This window comes from Haliaeetus leucocephalus, unplaced genomic scaffold (assembly GCF_000737465.1).
Source record: "Haliaeetus leucocephalus isolate CR32 unplaced genomic scaffold, Haliaeetus_leucocephalus-4.0 Scaffold871, whole genome shotgun sequence".
Taxonomy (NCBI): Eukaryota; Metazoa; Chordata; class Aves; order Accipitriformes; family Accipitridae; genus Haliaeetus; species Haliaeetus leucocephalus.
In genome coordinates this window covers 3852202-3876572 of record NW_010973307.1, presented here as the reverse complement: position 1 = coordinate 3876572, position 24371 = coordinate 3852202, and the positions used below count along the sequence as shown (strand labels likewise).

Sequence of the window (24371 nt, the reverse complement as noted above, 5' to 3'; positions counted from 1 at the left end):
GTTCTTGTAAGGTCCTGCATTTTCTGTTTGGTTGCATTTCTTCTCCCTAGCTCTATTCCCCATCCAGATGAGCTGTTGGGGCAATTTGGACATGCATTGAGTCTTTTCCTTCTCTCTCCGCCCCCCAAGGATTTCTGACTTGCAGGAGATGCATTTGTGAACACTGTAAGATGAAATGATGCTGTACCGGGAGCACTGGTCCTATCAGGGCAGGAGGACGCCTGGCTGGAGAGAAGGTAGCAAGCATGGTGCAAAGCTAGTGTCCATATTGTCTGCAACCTGTTTCCAACAGAGCACACAAGCAGCACAGGGAAAGAGTAGAAGAACAGGGTGAACGTACATGATACTTCCCCTAATATCAGTCAGCCACTGCCTTCTTCAGTATGTGTGGTTTTCTGACTTTGCTGGAGCGAGCATATGAAGGAGCTTTCTTGGGGTGTTTCTGCAGGACCGCTTTACCTGACGCATGCCCAGCTGCAGATGGGGAGCATGGCTAGAAGCAGGTTTGACTTTGCATGGAGCTGCAAATGTGGTGAATGTTCCTTGGTTGAGATAAAAGCTTCCTAAAGCCAGGGATGCAGTTTATGCCCTGAATTTACAGATTACAAGACCTTTTACCGGTTGTGCGTGTAGCAGCATTGATCTTAGTCTAGGAGAATTTCTCTGTACCTGTGAGCTCTCAAGATGGTACAAATCCCTCGTGATGATCCCTGAGGCTGTAGCATGTGAAGCATTTCAGAGTGAATTTTCCATCTGCTCTCAAACGTACCTTAAAGCACACACCTAATAGATTTATTCTCCTTGTTCAACTGCTGCTGTTCCCAAAGTGATCGGAGATTTGGGGTGTAATCCTTTCCTTTGAGAGCATTAGGAAGTAGAAAGTTATCATTGCTGAAGGGCTGTTTTGTGTTCGTTTCTTTTCCATTTCACCAGAAACCCTGTTCTAAAGGGAGGGAATATGCTGTATTTTCTTTGTTTAGCAGAATTTTTCTGCTTCTCCTTTTAAAAAAAAAAGTGTTGTGGGGTTTTTTTTTATCTTTGATTTCATTTTTAGTGCTAGTGAAAAAGAGACTTGGCAATAGAAATTGTCTATTCAAGACTGGACAGATAAAACACAGGAGCTGCTATCACTCACTCCTTGACATCCTTTGCCATTCATCAGGATGGAACCAGTGTGACGGAGGTGGGTACGGTGCTTTGTTCTCCACAGAGAGGGCCAGCACAGCAGCAAGTTTGTGGAGGTCATAGAAGTGATAACGCTGCAGACCCCTCAGTTGATGAGGAAAGAGTGTAAGGACAAGTATGGGTGCATACAGACAGTTTGGGAGCTGTAATTTAGTGGATGCAGGATCCCTGTGGATTTTCCTCCTAGAAAGTTCAGTGCGCTCTGTGTTACCATATTGTGCCTAATGATTATTTATTGCTGTGCTAAGCTCTGGTGCACCGTAAGTTTAAAATTTCAAGGCTCTGTTCACAAATATGCTGAGAAAGGAACAATATTTCCCTAATTTTATAGGGGAGATCGACAAAAGGAAGCGTAAGCAGCGAGGAATAGGTGCGCTCAGGTGTTTGCAAAAGGACCTTGGTGACTAACATTTGCAGAGTAATGACTCCATGAGCATCCACAGATCAGACCAGCCTGGCTCTTTCTGCTGGAAATGCAAAATGAGGGAGAACCTCAGGTATTCCCATAACTTCACTGCCATGGGGAGTGCCTACTGTGGAGTTGAGGAAAGCTGGGAACACAGCCTGAGATTTGAACTAAGATGTGACAACGTGCTCAAACAGCAGTTTAGTCTCGCAGCCCTGTGCCGTGGGAGAACGAACTGCAGCATGCAAACCTGTCATGCTCGAGAAGTCAGTCGGATTCGCATTTGGGAAGAGGCTCTGGTAATTAGCGAGCTTCTGATTTCCTGAGAGCTATTCTTGCCTCTTTTTGTGTGTGTGTGTAATTATGTCTATCAGGCAGCAACATTGTGTTATAATGTCAACAGGAGTTTCTCAGTGTGGGGCTTGATCAGTTTAAAGAACTTAATAGTAATAGGAAGTGAGAGGAATGAGTTGGCTGGAGAGCACAGCAACTAACCTGTTTCTCCTCCTCCCAAACTTCTTTTTGGGAGCTATGGAAATCAGCAGCCTTTTCCCCCAGGGCTGCTTATTGCTCTTAAATACAACACTGAAGTCTTTCTTGGTAAAACCACAGATTGGGTTTTTACTTCGCTTTTTTTTTTTTAAGTCCTAATAACAATGTGTTACAACCTCAGACTCTATTGAGTTGATGAGAAATAAAGTCTTAGTAATGAAGAAGAGTCTGAGAGTGTGGCTAAAGTGCTTGCTTTATCGCAAGCACATATTTCATACTGACAGTCAATACTTTTAACTGATCCCAAGCCACGTGTGTTGCATTTTAAATTCCTCCACAGCCTGCTCTGGTCTTTCCCGTGTGGTCTTTTCCAAACTAGCAGCAGAGTCATTTTGTCAGCTTCAGGTTTCTGAGCGTACGGATTTTTTTAATTCACAGCCCATGTTTTTAAGTCAGGAGGATAAAGTTTGTTCTGTGTCAACTGAGTGGAAGGACCAGAGGAGCCCCTGGAAGGATTAGGTGGCAGAACAGCTGCAGAGGATCATGTGTGGGGCAATGGATTTAGCTTTTCAAGGACCCCAGTTGCCGTTTTAGGGAGTCCAGTTTGCCATTTCATTACTGTTTAGGGTTCATAAATGGGCAAAGCAACTACAAAGGAACAAGATTCAGATGCAGTTTCAGCTGATAAGTTTTGGGACTGCCTTTACTGCCTGTGGGGCTGCAGTTTTCTCTGGCCAGTCTGAAGCAACATGTCCACATGCCTCCTCATTCTTTCTTGGCCACATTTATGATCCCTTGTTTCTGTGTTGTCTCAACACCTTGCAGGGTTTGACCGCACTTATCCCATGGCATCCCCAAACCAAAAAACCCAGCAGAGCTTGTTTTCCCATGTGTGCCTTGAAGTTAAGCTGGTTTTTAGATTTGCTGGTGTTCAAGTGAGCGTGTGCTTTGGCTTTTCCCTCGGGAAAAGGATTAATAAGGCAGCTCTCATCTCCTGGCCAGCTGTTTGCAGAAAACTAGTAGCAATTCTAAGATCTTTGCAGCCCCTATGAGACCAGGTTCAAACAGCAGGGACTGACTGACTGGTGCATGCACATGGGCAGTGACAGCATGAGCTTTATTTCTTGGGGAGAGCTTAAAAAAGGAGGAAAAACAGTTGAAAAATAGACTTTGAAAGCTTTTTTATTACTATTTTTGCCTTCAGTTGCCTGGTTTGTACACTGGTGCATGTTAAAACACTTCTGTGTGTAGCAGTAGTCCCAGAGGCACGATACAAGTGTGCTGCTATTGCCAGGGCTCCCTGTGCCTGACTGACAGTGCCGTGCAGAAGCGCTGGGGATTTACATTCATCACCAGGCTCTCTCCCAGCCCAGGCAAATGCAAGTTGGTGTACAGAGAATAGTATTAAAATGTCCTGCCAGCAGAGCTGAAGCCTCCCCCATCTGCCTGCAGCGACTGTACTGCCAAGATCCAAGAAAGCTGATTTAGTCTTTTGCTGACTTTTTAGCCCTTTTATCCTCCCGGCTTTCTGAGATTTACACCAGTGCTGTTTGCCAGACAACGTTACGAATTTAAAATCTGCCTTAATTTTAAGTGTCTGTACTGCTGTGCAACTCAGTTGCAGGTCAGGCTGGGGGGGATTCCCATTTAATTGTGGGGCCTTAAGCTACCGACAACAAATGGCCTTGTAACGAAATAGGCCTAGGAATTGTCCTGTATCACTCCACTTGTTTCCCCTTTCATTATGATTTTTCCTGGTTAAAATCAAATCTTCCATTTATTTTTTTTTCTGACACGCGCTTGTGTGCTACACTGAAAAGTATTCCTGACTTCGCTCTGCTCCTTTAAGGTGAACTTCTGTTTTGCTTTGGCCCATTTCCAGATCTCTGTTTCAGCTGAGATTTGCTTCCTCACCTTCTTTCTGCTAATTCTTGATGAGTAGATGAGAGGAGTATTAAATAGATTTAGTGAAAAATGACCGTCACCAGTGTGACTTTCCTCTAATTAAAAATTGAAGCAGAAATGAATAAGCTTCTCTTGAGGCTGTGCAAGAGTTGACGCTAAGCGCAGCACTGTATTCATCAGTGATGTGGGAAGTCCAGTATATGAAAGAATATCCCAGAAACTTAGGTACCTCAGAGGATGCTAATAGAAGGGAAGGGAGAGTTTCTAGTGGCAGTATATTCATGTGGCCCAGATTTAAATCTGTTGGCATAGACCAAAGACTCAGAGCTGAATTTGCTGTGTCCTTGATTTTTATGCTCATGCTAGGTAGGCATTCAGTGCCATATCAAAGTTCTCCAAGCAAAAAGGCTTATCTAAGCAAGCTGATACCGTTTCGGTGGTGTGGGACCCAACGGATCCTAACTTCGGCATCTTTGCTTTGATACACAGTGTGGACTTTTCCAGTTTTGACCAGAAATTCTCTCTCGTATGCCAGCCAGTGGAGGTAATCAGAGCCAACAGGTGTATGTTCCCTTTAAACTTTCTCTTGCAGTGAATCAAAATTTTCCAGCAGGAAATGAAAGCAGAACACTTCATCTAAAAATTCCTCATCAGCTCTAGTCACTAGACCAGAACAATAGTGATCACACTCAGTTATGCAGTACAAATTCACAACACGCCAGCAAAAGGTGGGTAGAGAGAGCAGGTGTACATTAATATCTCCATTTTGTACATGAGGAGACAGGGGCTTGCAGATGTTAAGCAGCTTCTGCAAAGTTACACAGCAAGACGGTGGCAGAAATAGGAAACCAGATCCAAGGGCTGTGATTTTTCTGGTCTGGCCACTGAAGCATGCAACTCTAATGAGAAGCAGAGTGGCCGGAGAAAGCCATGTGTCCGCATCTAATGAATCCCATCACTTTCTCAGTTTTACTGGTATTAACCCCGGAGGTGTTAAGACATGTACGAAGGTTGCTCTTTTGCAGAGAGGACAGTTGCTTTTAAAAACTAGCAATGTCTTAGGTCACTAAGGGGTCGTTTTGTTTGCATTGTCTGAATATATGATTGTTCTCTTGTAGGAATGGCAGAGCATCAGCTGTGCAGCAGCGATGAGAAAGACTGACGTTCGTACGAGTCTCTCCTGGCTCCTTCTCCACAATGGATGGTGCCTCTACATATTCATTGGATGGTAATGCAGGATGTCGAGAGCAGCGGTAGAGTTTGGCTTGATCCCACTGTGTTTTTCTTCTGCCGGTTGAGACTTTGAATCACCATGACAACGCTGTGACACTTCCAGCAAAGGTTGCCTGCAGACCAAGGGTGGGCTGGGGGTGGGTGAGAAGGTCAATGATTGAGTCTAACGGGATCAAAAGTTGTGCCTGCAGCAAAACGACTGTAGAAAAGCCGTCAGCACAACAAGAAGATGAAATTCCCCTTCTATTGGCTTCTCGTTAAGCAGGCACAATAACATTTTTTTTCGAGAGACTCGCTATAAAAACTCTTTTGGTTATGGCTACTGATCCAACGTGATTGGGCGCGCAGCGACTTTTGAACTCATGACTGGATATACGATGTTGCGGAATGGGGGAGTGGGGAACGGAGGCCAGCCGTGGGTGTTGAGATGGTCCAGTCGGATCCGGCTCACCTGGCTTAGTTTCACCCTCTTCATTATCCTCGTCTTCTTTCCCCTCATTGCCCACTACTACCTAACCACCATCGATGATGCGGATGATGCCGGCAAGCGCATCTTTGGCCCTCGGACTGGCAATGAGCTGTGCGAGGTAAAGCATGTGCAAGACCTGTGCCGCATCCGCGAGTCAGTCAGCGAGGAGTTACTCCAGCTGGAGGCCAAGCGGCAGGAGCTCAACAGTGAGATCGCTAAGCTCAACTTGAAGATTGAGGCCTGCAAAAAGAGCATTGAAAATGCCAAGCAGGACCTGCTGCAGTTGAAGAACGTCATCAGCCAGACCGAGCATTCCTACAAAGAGCTGATGGCTCAGAACCAGCCCAAGCTCTCCTTGCCCATCCGGCTGCTGCCAGACAAAGACGATGCAACCTTCCCCCTGCCAAAATCCAACCGGAACTGCAGGCTACACAACTGCTTTGACTACTCACGCTGCCCGTTGACATCTGGCTTTCCAGTCTATGTCTACAACAGTGATGATTACCCTTTTGGTAGTTCCTTAGACCCTTTAATTAAACAAGCCTTTGAGGCAACTGTCAGAACTAATGTTTATGTTACTGAAAATGCAAATATTGCTTGTGTATATATAATTTTAGTGGGGGAAATGCAAGAGCCCGTAATGCCAAAACCTACTGAACTAGAGCAGCAGTTGCACTCTTTGCCATATTGGAGGACTGATGGACATAACCATCTCATCATCAATTTATCAAGGAAATCGGAAACTCAGAACTTCATTTACAACATCAGCACAGGGCGCGCCATGATTGCCCAGTCCACCTTTTATGATGTGCAGTATCGACCGGGGTTTGATATTGTGGTATCGCCTCTGGTCCACGCTATGTCGGAACCAAATTTCCTAGAAATCCCGCCCCAGGTGCCAGTCAAGCGTAAATATCTGTTTAGTTTCCAGGGGGAGAAGATCGAGTCTCTCAGATCTAGCCTGCAAGAGGTTCGCTCTTTCGAAGAGGAAATAGAAGGCAATGCCCCAGCTGACTATGATGATCGGATCATTACCACATTGAAGGCTGTTCAGGACAGCAAGTTGGACTTTGTTTTGGTGGAGTTCACATGTAAGAACCAGCCTAAGGCAAGTCTGCCCACTGAGTGGGCTCTGTGTGGAGAAAGGGATGACAGACTAGAGCTACTGAAGCTATCTACTTTTGCACTGATAATCACCCCAGGGGACACCCATTTAGTGATCTCCGCTGGGTGTGCCATGAGACTGTTTGAGGCTCTGGAAGTTGGAGCCATCCCGGTGGTTCTCGGAGAGCAAGTTCAGCTACCCTATAATGATGTGATCCGGTGGAACGAGGCAGCCTTAATTATACCAAAGCCACGTATCACAGAAGTGCACTTTCTTCTGAGAAGCATTTCTGACAACGATCTCCTTGCCATGAGGAGGCAGGGCCGCTTCTTGTGGGAGACCTACTTCTCCACCTCTGACAACGTGTTCAGCACAGTCTTAGCTATCATAAGGACTCGAATCCAAATCCCAGCTGCTCCTATCCGAGAAGAAACCGCTGTGGAGATTCCCCATCGGTCTGGCAAAGCTGCTGGTACAGACCCCAATATGGCAGACAACGGTGATCTGGACTTGGGGCCTGTGGAAACGGAACCACCCTATGCATCTCCCAAATATCTCCGCAATTTTACCCTCACTGCAATGGACATCTACAGAAATTGGAATTCTGCTCCAGGGCCTTTCCACCTCTTCCCCTACACTCCCTTTGACCCTGTTTTACCATCAGAAGCAAAATTTTTGGGGTCTGGGACTGGATTTCGACCAATTGGTGGAGGAGCAGGTGGCTCTGGGAAGGAGTTCCAGGCTGCTTTGGGCGGCAACGTCCCCCGGGAGCAGTTCACAGTAGTGATGTTGACTTACGAGCGGGAGGAAGTGTTGATGAACTCCCTAGAAAGGCTCAATGGTCTCCCGTACTTAAATAAAGTTGTGGTAGTGTGGAACTCTCCCAAGCTTCCCTCTGAGGATCTCTTGTGGCCAGACATTGGCGTCCCAATCATGGTAAGAAAGTTGTAGCTACTATGGTCTTGCTTCCTGGTGGGGTTTGTACATTGAAGTTGGCTGTAGCTCTTCTGTAACATGTCAGCTCAGCTTAAGTCATCTAGGACAGCGTTCATCTCGAGTGGTTGTAGATATCTGTACCTGATCTGGACACTTTATCCACAGAGAAAACCAGGGAGATTACAGGTATGACTCATCTGACCCATTTTAAGTGTTTCCGTGAGAATGCCATGGCTCCTGCTCTAGAAACGCCTGTTTCTCTCCATCGGCTTTGAAGGGAAGCCGATGTTCAGAGGTGGATGGCTGTGCTCTGTGGATGTGTGAATTTAGGTGAGATAAATTGCTGTTTTGAGAGAATTTGTTTGGTGGCCTTCGGGTTGTGAAGTACAGAAGCTGTTACGTAGGAGAGCCTAAATTGTAAAAATACGGGATCTTTAGAGGTGCCAGGTGTTTAGCACTCGTGAAACTGTCATTGCTTGTATGGAGCCTAGTATGAATCTCAAGGCTTAAAGCCAGAGATTCTTGCTTATCAAAAATCTTTGCTTAGGCTCTTTAAGTGTCACACTGTGAAGACGGTTGGCACTTCATAAATACCTAAGTAGTGACTGATTCTGCACTTTACCAGATAAATCTTTCATAAAAACAAAAGAGGGACCCACTGAAGCTGTGCAAAGTCATTTATCACTTTATATTACAAGGGATGGCAGAGAAGGAAATACAAGCCAAGGCCAACACGACCATAAGAGCTTCCATGCTCCAAAGGTTGTAACTGAGTTTTACTTAGGTTTAGGTTGATTTTTTTTTTTTTCCCAGCCAAACTGAAGAAGCAACACCTTCAAAGACCAACATTCATTTTCATGTCCAGCTACTCACTTGCATATTGGCAGTGTTGCTTGTGAGGAGTTAATTCTCCCTAAATTATTACTTAGGTATGTATGTATTTATTTTAGGAATTCTCTGTCGTCCTGGTATAACTTTCTGCACTGGCCATTGTTAACAATCGATATTAAATATAAAACTCTACGTGCTCACATAAAGAGAGCATGGGCATAGAGACACTAACAAGAAGCAACACTGTGTTGTCTGAATCCGGTTGTGTTTAGAGGACAAATGGAAGGATAATGCCTTACAAATTAGGGAAGGGAAAAATAAAAGAGGGTGATGGTACTTAAGTACGCAAACTGCATGTGGTTTATGTGACAGGACGCTACTAAGCTTAATAGCAATGTGAGCTTTATGCTTCATGCAAAGAGATTCATTGATTTAATATTTCGTTTTATTATTATTGTGATGAATAAATCCTTCTGCTCACATTTAAAAACCCTTATGGTCCAGGGACAATGAGGAGAGAAAATTGCTTGGATAATTGCAAAATAATCTTTCACATTAGTCCTGTTGAATGCCTGAATTCTGCAAAATCTTTGCATTGTGTCCGCTGAAAAACTGTGTACTCCTTCAGAACTGAAGAGTGGGGATTGTTCTCCTTGGAGTTGCTAATGGGTGTTATTTGTGAAAGAAAAATAGGTTTCTGTTGGTGGAAGTTAATGGCTTTTGTTGCTCTGCTCTCATCTGCACATCTATTGTGTTGGAGGCCCACTGGCTTTTTTGGGGGACTTTGACACACGTGAGTTGCTGTGTGTCGCCTTTCAGCCATGCGCTGGGGTTTGTGTGCTGTGGGGGATGTTTGGTACCGCTTGGTTCAAGATGAGGAAACTGTCTTGTGTCTGCTTTGGGATGTTGGGTGGTAACACTATGTTCATGGCCAAGTGCCAGGGAATGGCTGGAGCACTGTGAGCTTCTGCTGGGGTCCTTTCTGAAGGAGCATGTTGGTCTGACAGTAGGTATGCTTTCTTGCTGTTTTTCTAAATCCCATTTTTTTAAAAGAGCCCAAATCTCTTGGGATCTCCCATAGGAGGCTTAACCCATTGCAGCTTCCCTGCACCATCCCACTGAAGTGCTTGTTGGTAAGTCCACATCCAGACTGGGTCTTTAAATCATGTTGGGAGTCTGTAGTATTCATCTATATGAATGGTTTAATACGGTAATGATACAAAAATTTACCTGGGCTTCATCAAACAGTGACAGATCCTAAGATCTGCTGTGGAGAGGGGCTACAAGAACTTGGGGAGTAGAGGTGAGGCTCCATTTGAGCCTCGGTGGCTGAGACGTGGGATGTGCTAGCCAGGGTAGCCAGATGTGCAAGCAGGTGGGTACGCGGGGTTGGTAAGAAACACAAGCCCTTATGACTGCTGATGTCAAAAGAAACTGCAGAGCTGTGAATTTTATTTCTTTATGGGGAAAAAAGTGTCTTTTGATGGGGAATATCCAATTCTCTCAGATCTCGAAGCAGTGCTGTATCTCTAAGTAATAAATATGTTCCAGTAGCTTTAGGGTGCAAGGAATTGCCCTATGTTCAAGTCCCAAAGCACAGAGCTATGCAGAGGTAAGTCGAGGGAAAGAGAAGTGGACGGGCACAGATTTAGGTGCCCCTCCTTGCAACTGAAGTGGATCCAGGCACCATCTGACTGTGAGGAGTAGTGCAACAGCAGCACACGTGTGTCAGCATGATCCATGATCAAAGCACCCGAAGCCAGAAGGTTATCGAGGTAAATCGCAGCCTCGTGAGGCAAAGCAATGTGTATAGCATGTCCTGGGCTGAAAGAACCCTTGGAAGCATAATGTAGTCCCAAGTCCCACCAGCAGCACCTTCGTGGGACTTCGGGCTACACTTCAGCTATGCGGCTTTATGCTAGCTGAATACCCAAAGGAGAATTGGGCTTCCCCCTTTAGCCTTACTGCATGGGCTGACCTTAGTTCATTAATAAGTTCCTTGAAACTTCATTTGCAAACTGTGCTGCTTGGTTGTGATTTGGTCTTCTAAAGCAGGTTATGCGGTTTCTTTTCCCTGGTGGGTTGGGAGTTAATCAAGACCAAAGCTTAAAGCTGCGTTAGATCTTTGAATCTTTCATGGATCATGAGATAAACAGGGCTATAGAATATGTTTGATTTTTTAGAAACTTTTACTTAGATATAGATTTCTTGTGATGGCATAATTTACTAAAAAAATCAGTAAGATTCCTTAGCTGCACAGGAGTCTCTGATAAAATATTCTGGCCCTGTACTGAGCTTGAAGTGACTAGGTACAAATATAATTTAACGTGAAGTTGTGTGTGTAGTCATTCAAGGCTGCCCCTGGAACAGATGTAGGTAGATTACCCTTTAATTTAAAGTGCCTTTGTGCTGGAGTTGAGCTGTAAAAATTGTTCCCATCTCACGTTAAACAGAATCACAGCAAAAAACAAAGGTTGTGAGAAGTCTTGTTTGTGCAAGCTTACAAACACTTGCTTTCTGCAAGTGTTTGTATCTCTAGCGCTGCATTAGGAAAACTTCCTCAGACAGAAGAACCTGGAGAGTGTGACTCTACCAGCACCAACAGTGACATTGCAACTACTGCTTAACTTCTGAGCACCTCCCTGCAGGATTTACCCAGCATTGATGCATCCTTCAGGATACGTACTTCAAGATGTCTGGAGCATCTGCCAAAGTCGCAATATACTCAAGGAATTAAAAGCTGCCCAGACTACCGATCCCTGCAGGCAGTTTTGCTCCGCTCTGTTGCAGCGAAGGTGAGAGCCCTCCTGTACATGGCATTGCTGCAGTTGCTGAAGTCCCCAGCATGGTGCTGCTCACAGCTCACCAGCGAGTGCTGCTGCTATTTTCATGCTTACGGGGAAGAAAAGGGGGAAGAAATTTGGATTAAATACTGCTCTGAACAGCTGGAAGGACTGCACTAGGGTTTGAGTGAGGTGGTGATACTTGGCTGTTGCTCCTGCACTGGCCCTGCACGCACATTAATCTTGGAAAGATTTCCACCGGTGGAATAAAGGAGGAGTCATTAAGGAGAAGATCTGGTTCAGTCTTGGGATAGAGACTTCCAGCTTCCCCTTTCAGTATCTCTGCACTTAGGATTTCTAAATGGTGTACAGGCGATGACAGGAGAAACCTCACTCTTTGCTTTGCAATTCCTTGACAGCATTTTCATCCGCATGAATAAAAGTGAAGGGAAACAAATGAAACAAAACACTCAGGCAACCACACATCCAGCCCACGCAAATGGTAATAAGATGCACCCAAGAAGATTCAGATCCTGCTGCGCTTTGCGGTGTGCTCGGCACTGATGTGCTGCTGCTTTCTGGTTGCTAAAGGGCACTTGCTTGCAATTCCTTGGCAAACTTGCAGCGTAGATGCAAATCCAGATGCTTAATAAACCCAATACATGATTTTTGCAGCTTTTCAAATCCTCCGGAGCTGATTCACTGTCCATCTTCCATGCAGCTCTGAGCAGGATGTGGATTGGGGCAGGGGGACAGTATTAATTTTCCCTGTTTCTGCTCTGGTTTTAATCGTACAAACCTAAAAGAATGAGTTGAGCTTGAACAGCCAGAGTTACCTGAAGAGAGTTTGTTTTAATATATTTAATATGTATTTCAGAAGGTCGCCAGGGCTGTGTATGCCCTTGATTCAGTGGGGAAAGCACAAAGCCCTGAGCAGCAACATGATTAAGCTCTGGAGCAACTTGCACTCAAAACAGCCGCAGATCCTCTAATGCAGCAATTAAATTATCCATTTCCCTTTCAGAAACTTCCTTAAAGCCTCCCAGGAGTTGCAGTCCGAGCCAGGAAAGCAAACGGTGCGCTCAGCAGCCTCCCCTTACCTCCTCTGCTACCCACGTTTCTCAGCCTGTGGGTCATACCCTGGAGATGGGATGAGACTGGGAAAGAGAGGACTGAGCTCAGGACAACCCTGAATTTGGTTATAATCTTGAGCAAAAATAATTCTCAGCCCTTTGTAGGCACCCTCTGTCATCCAACTCCAGCATCTTCGGGTTGGTCTTTCTCTTAAACTGGATAAAGATGTGTTTTTAACAGGGTTTGGTTTTTTGTTTGTTTTCCCCCGTCCTTAGTAGAGTAAGGAGAGAGCATCTAATTTTAAGTAAATGTTTTGCCAGCCAGAGAGGAACCACTGCTTTGAATCTGTGTTGCCAGCACAGCGCTGTCTGGTTGCCAAAGGCTGCAGAGGTCCAAGCAACATGAAAAAAGGTTTGTGGAAGACAGACAGCTTAGCAGGGACAAATGGTTCATCTGTTTACAGGGGCGTTTGAACCTTGAACAGTGATTTCCAAGCAACATGGTCTTTATTTCTTTTTACTTTTTCCTGTCCTGAGCCCTTCTCACACAGCTCAGGGGGGCTGCTGACATTACCTATCTCAAATCCATCGCTTTGGATGCGTGGGCTGAGGGATGGCACCAACTGAATGATGGTGCACCATCTAAGCCTGCCAGGCTGGGTACGTTGGAGGCAAAGGAAGAGTGAGATTTATCCTTGTTAGCTGATAATGGAGATTTTGTACTGACCTGAGGTCAGGGTTTATTGCTGGGGTGGGTGGGTTGGATCAGGACTATCTAGTTGTGTCGTGGCTTCACTTTGTTTTGAGCCAGTGTAACATGTCTCCCGCTTTTCAAATAATTACTGGATTTCGGTTGGGTTATTTTGGAAGCCCAAGGGCTTTGCATGGGCTGCCGGTGTCATGCGTGGATTGTTGCCTGTGAACCCAGCTGAGCTGCGAAAGGGCTTCCCACATTTGGGGTTAAATCTTCTTCAGCCCCAAACAATATTTTCACAACCTGTGCTCATGTTCTAAGAAATTACAGCCTGAACTTTCAACTCATCTTTGTTTTCTGCGTGCATGCATGTCCTTTGGTGACAGAGCCGTGGCTGGAAAAGCCCTCCAGTAGTTTGCTTTCTCCTCTTCCTCTGGGTTAGGTGGTGTGTGCTTGTAGGCATTTCTGAGCAATTTAGCTGGGTTCACTGCCAATGCCAGCTCCTGTGGCGTTCGGCAGTGACTAATCCTTTCCTTCAGCTTTGTTACAGAATAAGTAGCTGGCTTTGATCTCTGCAGCCAGTTCCAGTGGCGTAACGTCCTTTTCTGCTGGCTTGGTGGCCGGCTGAGAAGGCTCATTCAATTTAGCTGCTTGTTTAAAAAGGAATAGTCTTTGGAAAATGTCTAATCCGGAAGCATTGCTGCATCTGCAGACCTGTTTGGCTGGCCGTGGTGTCCCTTGAAATGCCACCTGTTAATCAGGAGCAGACTGGGTGGAAATGCCGTCATGACTTTCCCCTCTGTTTGGACAGCATCTGTGTAACTGTACTGTGCTGAGTCGCTGCTGAAGGATGGATGCCTTAGGTTTGCATGTCCTTTCCAGCAGAAATACTTGAAGGTGCTTTGGTATCTCTTATTTCAAGGAGCACAATGGGGTCCCTTGGTGATTCTTCTGGCTGAGAAGAGGAGGAACAGAACCTGGTCAGACTAACATCAGTGTGTAGCATGCCATGGCGGCAGCATGAACTTCTCTGCTTGTCCTTCAACATCATGTTTGGTTTTCTGATAAGAGCAGAGCCAACCTTGCAAACTAACAGCTTGCACAGTCACCAGTAACTCAAGCTAAACCGGAGTGGTGTGCGTGATCCAGGCCGAGGTCCTCACGGGGACCATGAGTTAAATGAGAGAATTAAAAGTCTCTGTGCTCATCACACCAGCATTTCAATAGATCCTTTTCCTTCCTGGGAGCTCTGTATAAATACCAGCTCAGGTCCTAACTCAACCAGGTACTTAAGCACGTACCTAACCCTTCCTTGGTGACGTTACTTGTGCTTTTCTGGACCAACTTATCTGCTGAAGCTCCTCGGTGAGTCAGAGCTTTACACTGGGCCCTGACAGCTTTTCCCTACCTAACCCTAGCTCACAACTCTTGCATACAAAATCAGGAGGAACCCAACTTAACTTTTAGGTCCTGGTTTGCATATGGGAGTGGGGAGCTACAGGTATGCTTTCAGAAGGAACAATTTAGGCTATACTCTCTGTGACAAAGGAAATCAGCTGAGAAAATCACCTTGTTTCTTAGCACTAAGTCACTTTACACAAGAGATTGCACCATCCATGGGTTAAGTGGGCCCTATCCAGTGCACTAGCTTTACCGGCAGTGTATCACGAGTTAAATTTCTCCATGAGAACATTATAAGGCAGGGCGACGTTGCACGAAAAGGTCTGTGTGCTGCTGTCGGGTACGTAGCACCACCTGCTGCCTGCAGAGCACGGTGCTGCTGGAGGGGCAGATTAGTTCTCAAATCCTTGCGAGTTTTGCTGTCTTGATATGTATTTTTACTGTTGTATAGCAGAAGAGGAAGAAGCAAATTTGCTGCTTAGTTTACCTGTGATGCTAAAATCCAGATGCTTGTCACTGCAGGGCCTAAGCAAAGATGCAGTGATGCGTGAATGTACGCTGATAATGTAACAAGCGGTGCCGACTTCTTAGGGATTTGCAGTCTGAATATTAACTCAAACACCCTTGCAGTACTCCACTGCTATTGCCTAAAACCAGCGCTTAATTCTCTTGCATGCCATATGCTGGCTTGTAATAGCTTTTCCATAGACAAAATGTTACCGTAGCCTCAGCTCTCTGAATTCCCTTGGCTTAGGATGCAGCTAATGGGGTCGGTGACCAGAAGGAAGGCATACTTCGGGGCACTGGAAAGGAAACACAAGGGAGGGAAGCATCCTTGCACACTACTGTGTACATAATCGGATGGTTTTTCTTGCACTTGAAAGCTTGAAGATGTCACGGGGGCCAGTCCCCCTGTTGAAGCCTTTAACCATCAACACAAAAGCTGTCTGTGCATCTTTAAAACGCTCCCCACTCTGGAGCAGAGTCTGTCACAACAGCTAGGGGACAAAAGTGGCATGACAGGACTTGGCACAGGAGTCAGTGCAACAGCAAAATACCACATTGTTTTTCCAGGGCTGGATTCCTGCTACTTTTAGGGTTTGCATGGTGGCCTGCATATGCCTGTTTAAATAACAACAGAATATTTAATGTCCCCAAATTTATTCCATACAGTGGAACAGGCATGGGGGGGTCACTGAGCATTTGGATGCATTTTGTTTATTTTTTTCTTGTTTTCACCTTCTTTTCGTTCTCTGTGGCTTTGCTACTGCAGCTCTTACTTAGTTCATACGGCACCATGTGTTGACATCCACTCACTGCAAGCTACACCCTTCTTCTAGTAAAGTCCCAGACCCCGAGTGTCTGTGTTTCTTTTCTTCCTATGCTTTTAACTGTCTTGGTGGAGCGGGTTTGCTGTGCAGAATCATTTGATTGTGCATTCTGTACAGACTGCCTTATTTGTGAAGTGAAGACAGCCTTGTTTCCCAGAGCAGCTATAACTTGATGCTGTACCACAAGAAATGGATGGGTCCCTAGGCACAGGAGAGGAGGAGTGAGCTGTAGTCACCAAGGTCATGAATTTGGCTTTGGTTTGTCGGTATTAAATAGATGGGACAAAACAAAATCTGTGTTTTTAAAGTTTGCTGGAACAGGAGGGACCTCACAGGGCATTGGGACATCAAGGAGGCAACTGAGGGACATGAGAAGGTTATAAAGAGGAAGGTAGCTCTTGCATACAAGGTTAGAGAAAGAGATGAGGAGCAGGAGAGAGGTTTTAATCACTGCTTGTTCTTACGTGTCTGGTGTAGCTCGCAGATGCCTCCCCAAGCTCTGTGGGATCAATCAGCAAAGATATTGCAGCTCTCAAATAGAAGATGGTGACTTATTCCCAAGTTTACTGGTGGGCTGGTGATGGTGTAGTACAGCAGCACACAGTATTACTCACCTCCTGGACAGTCTCTTACCCCTTTTCCCCATGGTACCTGCCTGTATCTGATGAGGAAGCAGGTGCTGCTCTCCCTTATCTAACTGATGGATGCTTTTTCTTCAGTTTTCTTGAAATCAAACTCTGTGGTTAGCGATAAAGCATGACAGATCTCCCTGCTGTGCTGTGCATATGGAGCACTCCCCTGTCCAAAAAGCAGCGCTTGGGTCTTTCCTGTGCTTCTGGAGGAGGAAGTTCATCTTGTGGAAAAGCGATTGATAAGCAGAAAGGTGGTGGAGTAGCTGGATTCAGAACCAAGGGCTGCAGGTTTTTTTCCCATTGTCCTGACTGCTGGATCCATGGAGTCAATACTGTTTAACTACAAGTACCCAGACAGGATGGAGCTTTATTTTTTTCCTGATGACAGTGAGGGGATGCCATTTTAGAGAGCATAAGAAAACCAAGGGAAAAACTAGTAGTTTTAAGTCACTTCTAGTTGTTTAAAGCCTTCAGTTAATTAATGAAAATCTATGTTAGTCCTGCGAGGAAAGATGAGGAATATTTCCCTTTTCCCGAAACTGGCAAAAAGACCATAAACAAGGAGCTAAGGACATCTTGCTAATAAGCTAGAGGGAAACTGAGGCATAGAGAATAGAAAGCCATGGCTGGTCACTAAAGCATGTACTTGTGCATCTCCTTAGAAGGTGGTAGAAATGCTGTTTTCACCTACTTCCAGATTTACTAGCAGCAGAAAGATGGGAAGTCTGGTGAAGCTGTTCTTAGGCTTCCCAGATAACATTTTCAGATCAAAATAGTTAAGCAAAGTCTACAGGTTTCTGAATGCTTATCTGAATTGAACTCTGAGGTTTTTTGAGGTTTGGACAGGGAAGGGAAATGGGTTTTGTTCTCGACATTGAACATTTAAAGCATTTTGGGCAGGGAGGTTCAGTTTCCAACTTCAATGTGGAAGGGCTAATCATCGCTTTGATCTCCCGAGCTGCCCAGAGCCCTGGCTGGTGGAAGCCTGCCTTATCTCTACAGTAAGGGACAGCCCCATCTTTTACTGTGAAAGAAGAGAGCTAAGAGGGAACAAGAAAAGCACTTTTCTGGGGAATATAATTCTTTGTAGTAAGGCTCATTTTCCTCTTCCTCTGAATGCAAGTGAGAAAACAAATTGGTTTCAAAACACTGGTAATAATTAGGTTGATTTTATCAAAAATTTATAAAAGGAATTGTTTTTAATTATGCCTCATTTATGTGAACTCTGTGATTCCTAACACATGCTGGTCCTTAATTCCCAACCCATACTGTGGGTTGTGGGAGGTGGTTGTGGTAGTCTATTCCTCCCAACCATGTGTTTGGCAGTAATATATTAACTACCTCTTAATGGAAACATTTATTCCCCCTTGACTTTGTTTAACTTTTTAATTTATTAGCGGGAGAAGTTTAAATAGATCACTAAGTAGTAAAAGTCTTGGGGGAAGCCAAGATTTGAAGACCGTGACGTTGCCCAACACAAAGCCCATGGCTTGGAGAGTGTGGGGATGGTCTTCCTCTTGCTGCTACCTTCTGCCCCTCTGGATGGAAGACTGTGGGCTGGTGTGAGACATGGACCAAGTGAAGTAGGATTCAGCCAAGGATTCCAGCAATTAGGATCCAGCAATTGAAGCCTATGAGCAAAGGGAAGATCCTCAGAAACCCATCTGGGGCTTGTATCCTGGTTTGTCATCAACTGGCTCTGTCATGTCGAGTGAGAAATTATTTATTGCTTGCTGAGGCGAGATTGCATGTTCGGTGAAAATGCCTTTCCTCTTTATTTGACCACATTCAGGCTAATATCCTGACCCTATTCTCTGATATTTGAGCTGTTGGAAATTGCTTTTCTTGATGAGCTGTACTCACGGAACAACCAGAACAATGAGAGATAAAATGCTGATTAGAGAATCGTGGTATGGGTTTGCTAGTTCTTTTCTTCTAACATTACATAAAAGAGCTCTCATCTCTAGATAATGGATTTGAGGACAGACGTGCTGGCAGAAAGCTGTCTTCATTTCATCCAGACCCATCAGAACTTTCCCAGTGAGATCTCAGCCTTCTCATCTCAGAGGTCCCCAGAAGACTTCCAGTCTGGAATAAACCTGGAAGTCAAAAGTGGGTTTGAATGCCTGAGTGCTCTTTATGGTTGCTGCTCCCAGCCATGTAAGCATTAATAAATCCTCTGTCCTCTTCCCATCAAAAAATAACCTACCTGCAAACTTGATGCTGTCTTGGCTCTGCTTATATACCAAGTTTATATACCGGCTTTTTTAGTAGCTGCTCAGTAAATTAATAGTCTGACCCCAATTCCTTCCTCTGTTAGTTTAGATGTAAAGTTCATTTGGATGCCTTCAGCCCACAGATATGAATGCCAGCGCTAAAGCTTTTCTAGGATAGGACACAGCAGCTTTTAAATGCTGAACAACATCACTCAGCATCGTTAGATGTAATGTATTCCAAACAGTGAGACATACCAATTTTAACAAATTTAAAAATAATCACACCTGCTCTGCCAGGCATTTTCTTTTTCTGTGGTAGTGGAAATCCTGTTCGACAGATACCGAGTAGAAAGAGAAGGAACCTGCTGAAGAAGTAATTGTACAACAATACTGAGGATTTGCACTGACAAAAGTCCCTGTTAATTAAAGCAGCCGGGCTATCAGCCAAAGAGCAAAGTGGAAAGATAAGCTCTGCCTCACTTGGTGAACAGAAAGAAGATATTTCCAGTAATCCCCTGGGACTGCATCCCTTGGGTTTCCAGCACTTTCTTTTTCCACTGGAGATGCTCTGACTCTCTCTTGTGCATTTCTGTATCTCTAAGATGGAGGTTGCTGTGTTTCCTTCCCATTGATGCTGATGACGTGGTATTGCATGGCAGCTGATGGCTTGGCAAGAAGAGGATACCTCAAGGGTGCTCCTTAACCGCCTTGCTGACTTTTGCATGCTCTCTGTCTTGCAGATGAGATGTGACAGCCCTTCTCAGATCCATCCCTGAGCTCTCGGTCCATTTGCTGCCAGACTTCTCAGCATGGACCAGGGGACTAGCAATGTGTCTTTTCCAATGAAATTAGAAGTGCATGACTTTGCTAGTGGAGTCTTAAGAGTAGAGGGCTGAGAGAGATCAGGGCTTCAGTACTTCAGAAGTTTATGGGTTTTGCTTGTTTTTTTAAATAAGGTCAGGGAGTTGCAGTTTGTGCATCTTAGGCTCTCATATGACTCTTCCAAGGAGGACAATGTACTAAGATTGTATCTGGCCTGACACATCTCCTGCCACATCTGTGATGAGCACTCCACCTACATGGCGCAGCTGGGAAAGTGAGGCAGGAACACTGAATATTTTTGCCAAAATAAAGTCAGGCTTTCCCAGTTGGTTCCTCTGTGAGCTGGTTGGGTTTTTCTTCTTCATCTGTTACAGGCTGTATTACACAGCATTTCTGGCCATGGGCTCTTTCCTGGCCTGTTTTCACTCTGCTGCTCTGAATTTCACAAGCTGCTCCGAAAACAAATTACCCCAAGCAGTGTGCAGCAGTCCTGGCTGCGGGTATCACTCCAACCTTCTGCAACTCTGCCCTGCGTGGTGCAGTGCCAGGTTCCCTACGATACCCAAAACAGATCCAGGAGATGAAAGCTAGTTCAGAGCAGTGATCACTCTAGCCTGATGTGCTCCTCAGGCTCTGCCTGCCTCCAGGGATGGGCCAGGATGCTGCAAGGATCTGCTGGCAGAACCAAACTCCTGCTGAATTTCAGGAGTCAAAGTTGGCTTAAATCTGAAGCAGAAAGGTGGCATCTGTTTGTAGGCTTACTGGCAATATGCACATCTATTCCTGAGCTGTTGGTATTTACCAGTCTAGCTCTGGAAAGTTTTTGCTACCCATAAGCAGTTTGAATCCCCCATCCCTGAGCTCCAGGCACTAATACTCCACCTTGTGAAAAGAGTTAATAGATGCTGCCTGCCCTCTTTCTGTCTCTTTGTGTGTTCTCTTTTTCAACAGCGAGGGCTGGTTAGAAATGGCATCTCTGTGTTTTACCTAATATTAGCAAAATTACTTTAGTGCAGAAAATGCAAGGCAGGTGTCCGCATTTCATCAGCTCTCGGCTCTCCCTGAGCACGCTGCTGGATCTTGTACGGGGAGAGCTCAGGCGCCCGGGCTTGATGGAGACACGGAGCCAAAGAAGGGATGCTGTAGAGACAGGGAGGTCATAGTGGGAAAAAGCTTCCCCTGGGATTGAATTTTGTAGTGCAAACAAAATTTATTGGGGATGGATATGGGGAGGCTGATATAAGGCTACTATTTTTCCTGTATTAAGCGATATAGAGCTGTGCTTCTCCAGCCCCAAGCTTCTGGGTCTCAGCCTTATGCATCCAGCACTGTTGATGCTGCACAATCGGGCCTTGGGTAACATTTGTCGGGTTTTGTGACTTAGAACCTGAAAGGGCAATATTCCTGTTGTATAGGACTGACCTTTGAAAATCCTCTAACAGTTTATTTCCATCCAAAGATCTTTGAGTTGTTAGCAAACATTTGTCAAACGAACAGCTGCCCTGTGAGATTAGGAAAGGATAGACGGCACCAGTTAAAATGCAGCCGCATCGACTTGGAGCATGCCAGTAGTTTCAACAGTGCATTATATCATTACCCCGAGCTTTAGAAGAACAAGCTGTTTTATCCAACAACCTTTTTGCTATTAAAATTACCACTATAGCAGCCAAGGGGTATTTAGAGAGGAAGAAGAGGCACAGAGGATGAAGTCAGAGTTGAGAGACTGTCAGAAGCAAGAGCTTGAAGATCGAAAGGGTAAAACGAAGGCTGAGAAAACAGAGAGTTTTTCTGAGAATGTATTTTGTTGTTAGGATGAGTGTTTCAGTGCTGTCACTAGAGAAGTCTTGGTGGCAGGATCATTACCCTTCTTGCAGAAAGCTGGATGTGACACCCCACGTGGCCTCTTGCGAAGGGTCTCTGGAGGAGCCGTGGACAGCAGGACAAGAGCAAAACATCACAGCAGAATCAGCATCTGGTAAGGGCCAGACTGCAGGCCAGTTCAACACCACCACTTTTAAATTGCAGCAGAAACCCGCAGACAGGATGTTTCTAGTTTATTTGCGTTACTTTGTCTTACAAAAGTCAAATAGTCGTGTACGTAAGCCCTGGCTTGCATTGAATCCATGTGTGCTCTTGCTACAGACACTTCTGCAATCCGTTGTCTCCCCAGCATGTTTCAGCTCTGAGCGCTGAGACCGCTTCTAGGCTGGGCCGAATAAATTTCATCTGAATTTTCGGGCCTTGAATACTAAGACAGGATTTGCCAGGTTGAAAGCAGGTTTGCAATATTTTTCTAGCTGCAGCTTGAAAAAGCATCAATAAAGAACCACCAATTCATTCACCTGTCAGAACATCATCACGTCTTTGGATGTTGCCAATTTCATTCCAAAATAAAACCCCACCAAACCCAAAATTGGGGTTATCAGTGTGAGATCTTCCCTTCTCAGATGGCTTTCTCTGGTTTCACAGCAAACAGCAACTTGTAAATCTGGCTCGTGATCCCAGATGTGCTAATGGAAGTTAAGTCGTGAGCTTTTCTGTCCCCTTGCTCTCAGCAGTTTCCCCCCTGTGAGCTTCCTTGTAAAACGCAGAGTGGAGCTTCAGAAAGTTGAGAAAGGAGTGAGATGAAGCAATGGGAGACGAGGTGTTTGAAAGCTTCAACTGCAAGTGACAGCATGTTATCCCAGGGATGTTCTTTGGAGCCAAATAATTACAAATAATTGTAAAATAAATCTAATCAGACAACCAACTCAACGTGCATCTTTAATTGCACAGCCACTAACAGCAGCACAGAGGGAATAAAAATAAGTGAGTATCTAGATCCCTTTAATGCTAAAATAAGCATTCTTCTCCTTTAGTTTCTCTAGAAAGATGCGACAGCTGCACCCGTATGAAAATGAATAAATAATCAGTTTTATTTGTATCGCAAGCTGTTTTCTCATCTCAGAGACGAGCAACCCACTGATAGCAGTTGAGTAGTTTAAAGAAAGACCAAGTGTTTGCACATATTACATGCATGGACACAGTATCAGCTTAAAAAAACGTATTTCCGCTAGTATCTTCCTGTGTGGTTTTGTTCTCAGTGGGGGATAACTTATGCTTGGTTTTATGTTGCATTATTTAATTACACGTATTTTAAAAATGCATCTGTTTTGCCAATTTATATGCAGTATACGCTGCCTTTGGATAGCTTTCTAGCTAAATACCCTTCCAGTGAAACTCTTTTCATACCTCTGGAGGTAAGTCTTAAAATAGTCTAGAAATCCTTTTCACTCAAATTTTGAGAATTCCTTAAGTTGGAGGTAGCAAAGCACAGAAGTCTGGAGGTTCAGGGCACGAAGGAGGGGGCTGTAACTGTTTCAAGGTGAAGAGGAAGTGCTGGGGAAGGAGCAGCAGAATAATTAATATATGAGAAAGGGGATAACAGTAACTTTCAAATCTATTCTTACAAGCAAAGATTAAAGGGAAAACAAGAAGGTGAAGAATTGCCAGGGGAAGCCACTGTAAAAACCAGGGTCTTATCTTCAGGCAGTTGATGACTGAAGAAACATACTGCCAAGAGCGTTTCTGAAGAGCTGCTTTTGGGTGGATGTTCAAATAAATTACTGATACTTTTGGTGCAAGTGCCATCAAACCAAGCAAGAGAGCAGATTCCACAGACTACGTACGCGGTAGGTAAGAACTGATGTGGAAGAGGTCTGGGAATGAGCACCGGTGGCAAAGTGCTGTCTCCTTTCTCCTGCCCACTCTCCCCCTTGCCTGGCCACAGCAGATGCTGGTGTGGCACCATCCGGAGCCAAGCGCCGCGTGGTCTGGGTTTCATCCAGACTAGCTGGAGCAGAGCAGGGAGACAGCTGGGGACGGCAAGGCTGTTTCGTGGGGAGAAACCAGTCACAAGAGGAGCGCATCCTCTTACGGCTGCACCTCTCATGCAGGTGGATCCCAGCAGCCTGGATCTCTTTCCAGGATGGCTTTGGCCAGGGTAACGGGGCTCGTTTAGGGCATCTGTGTCCATTTATCAGTAACTTCTGGATTTGAGTGTTCACCCTAGGATAATGGCAGAAGGTCGTTGTCTTAACAAACACCTTAAAGAGCTGCTTTCTGCATCTGTGATTTTGCCTTTGCATCCCAAGTTTTTTAAACATGAATTATGATAAACACTCACAATCAAAAGAACATCCATTTCTTTAGAAAATGCCAATCTGCTAAGATCTGCCAGTGCTGGTGATGTTTCTGGAAGGAGCTTTAAGACTGTGTTTACACGTGTGTCAAAGTGCAGGGCTGCAATTTCCCCTGGATTTGCAGCTCATCAGGAACTGTCAGAAACACGCTGTAGTCCCATGTTGTGCTGGACTCATTTGTTCGAGTTTTTGAGTCCGGGCTGGGGATGAGATTGTGATTGCAGGGAGGAAAGGTGTCATCCCAGGGGCTTGGTAACGGTGGAAAGGCCATGCTAGCATCCTATCTTCTGCCTGCTGCCTACCCACAGAGCCCTGGTAGCCTGGCTGTGTGCCGGGAGGAGCATCGTGCTGTATCAAGTGAGACAGGGTATTTTATTTCTCATGAAATGAAGAATTGCCGGCTGAGCTCAAGGCTTGGATCTGTGCTTTTCAGTGTGTGGTTTTGGCTTTGGAAAGCAGGATGCTGGCCAGTAGGAATTGGATAAATTTCTGTCCTTTGCAAACAGAGAGGGGTTTCTCATGGTGGGAGTTGAGATTGGCAGGAGGAAACAGTTCTGTGTGGGCAGGGCAGGACCCCAGGGCTGCCCAGTTTGATGCTGCACTTTCAGGAGGCAATTGATAGTTTTCGGTAAGCACTGCCGTAGTTGTCCTTGGTAAGGGCAGTTAAATAGATTTG

At 45.2% G+C, this 24371-nt stretch overlaps 1 protein-coding gene across 8 annotated transcripts in view; it reads left to right on the top strand.

Annotated features, from left to right (window-relative positions):
* The window catches only part of EXTL3 (exostosin-like glycosyltransferase 3), a 113586-nt gene that overhangs the window by 71496 nt on the left and 17719 nt on the right, over positions 1-24371 (top strand). For 5 of the 8 annotated variants that reach the window (XR_775367.1, XR_775364.1, XR_775368.1 and 2 more), the window contains one exon: positions 5107-7731. Coding sequence is in view for 2 of the 8 variants with exons in the window: in XM_010583144.1 (XP_010581446.1) it covers positions 5584-7731 (2148 nt within the window). In the remaining 6 variants the exon portion in view is untranslated. Of the gene's footprint in view, positions 1-1522; positions 1891-4372; positions 4533-5106; positions 7732-21325; positions 21490-24371 lie in introns of those variants that run through there. The other 3 variants (XM_010583145.1, XR_775365.1, XR_775366.1) reach the window with 3 other exon arrangements.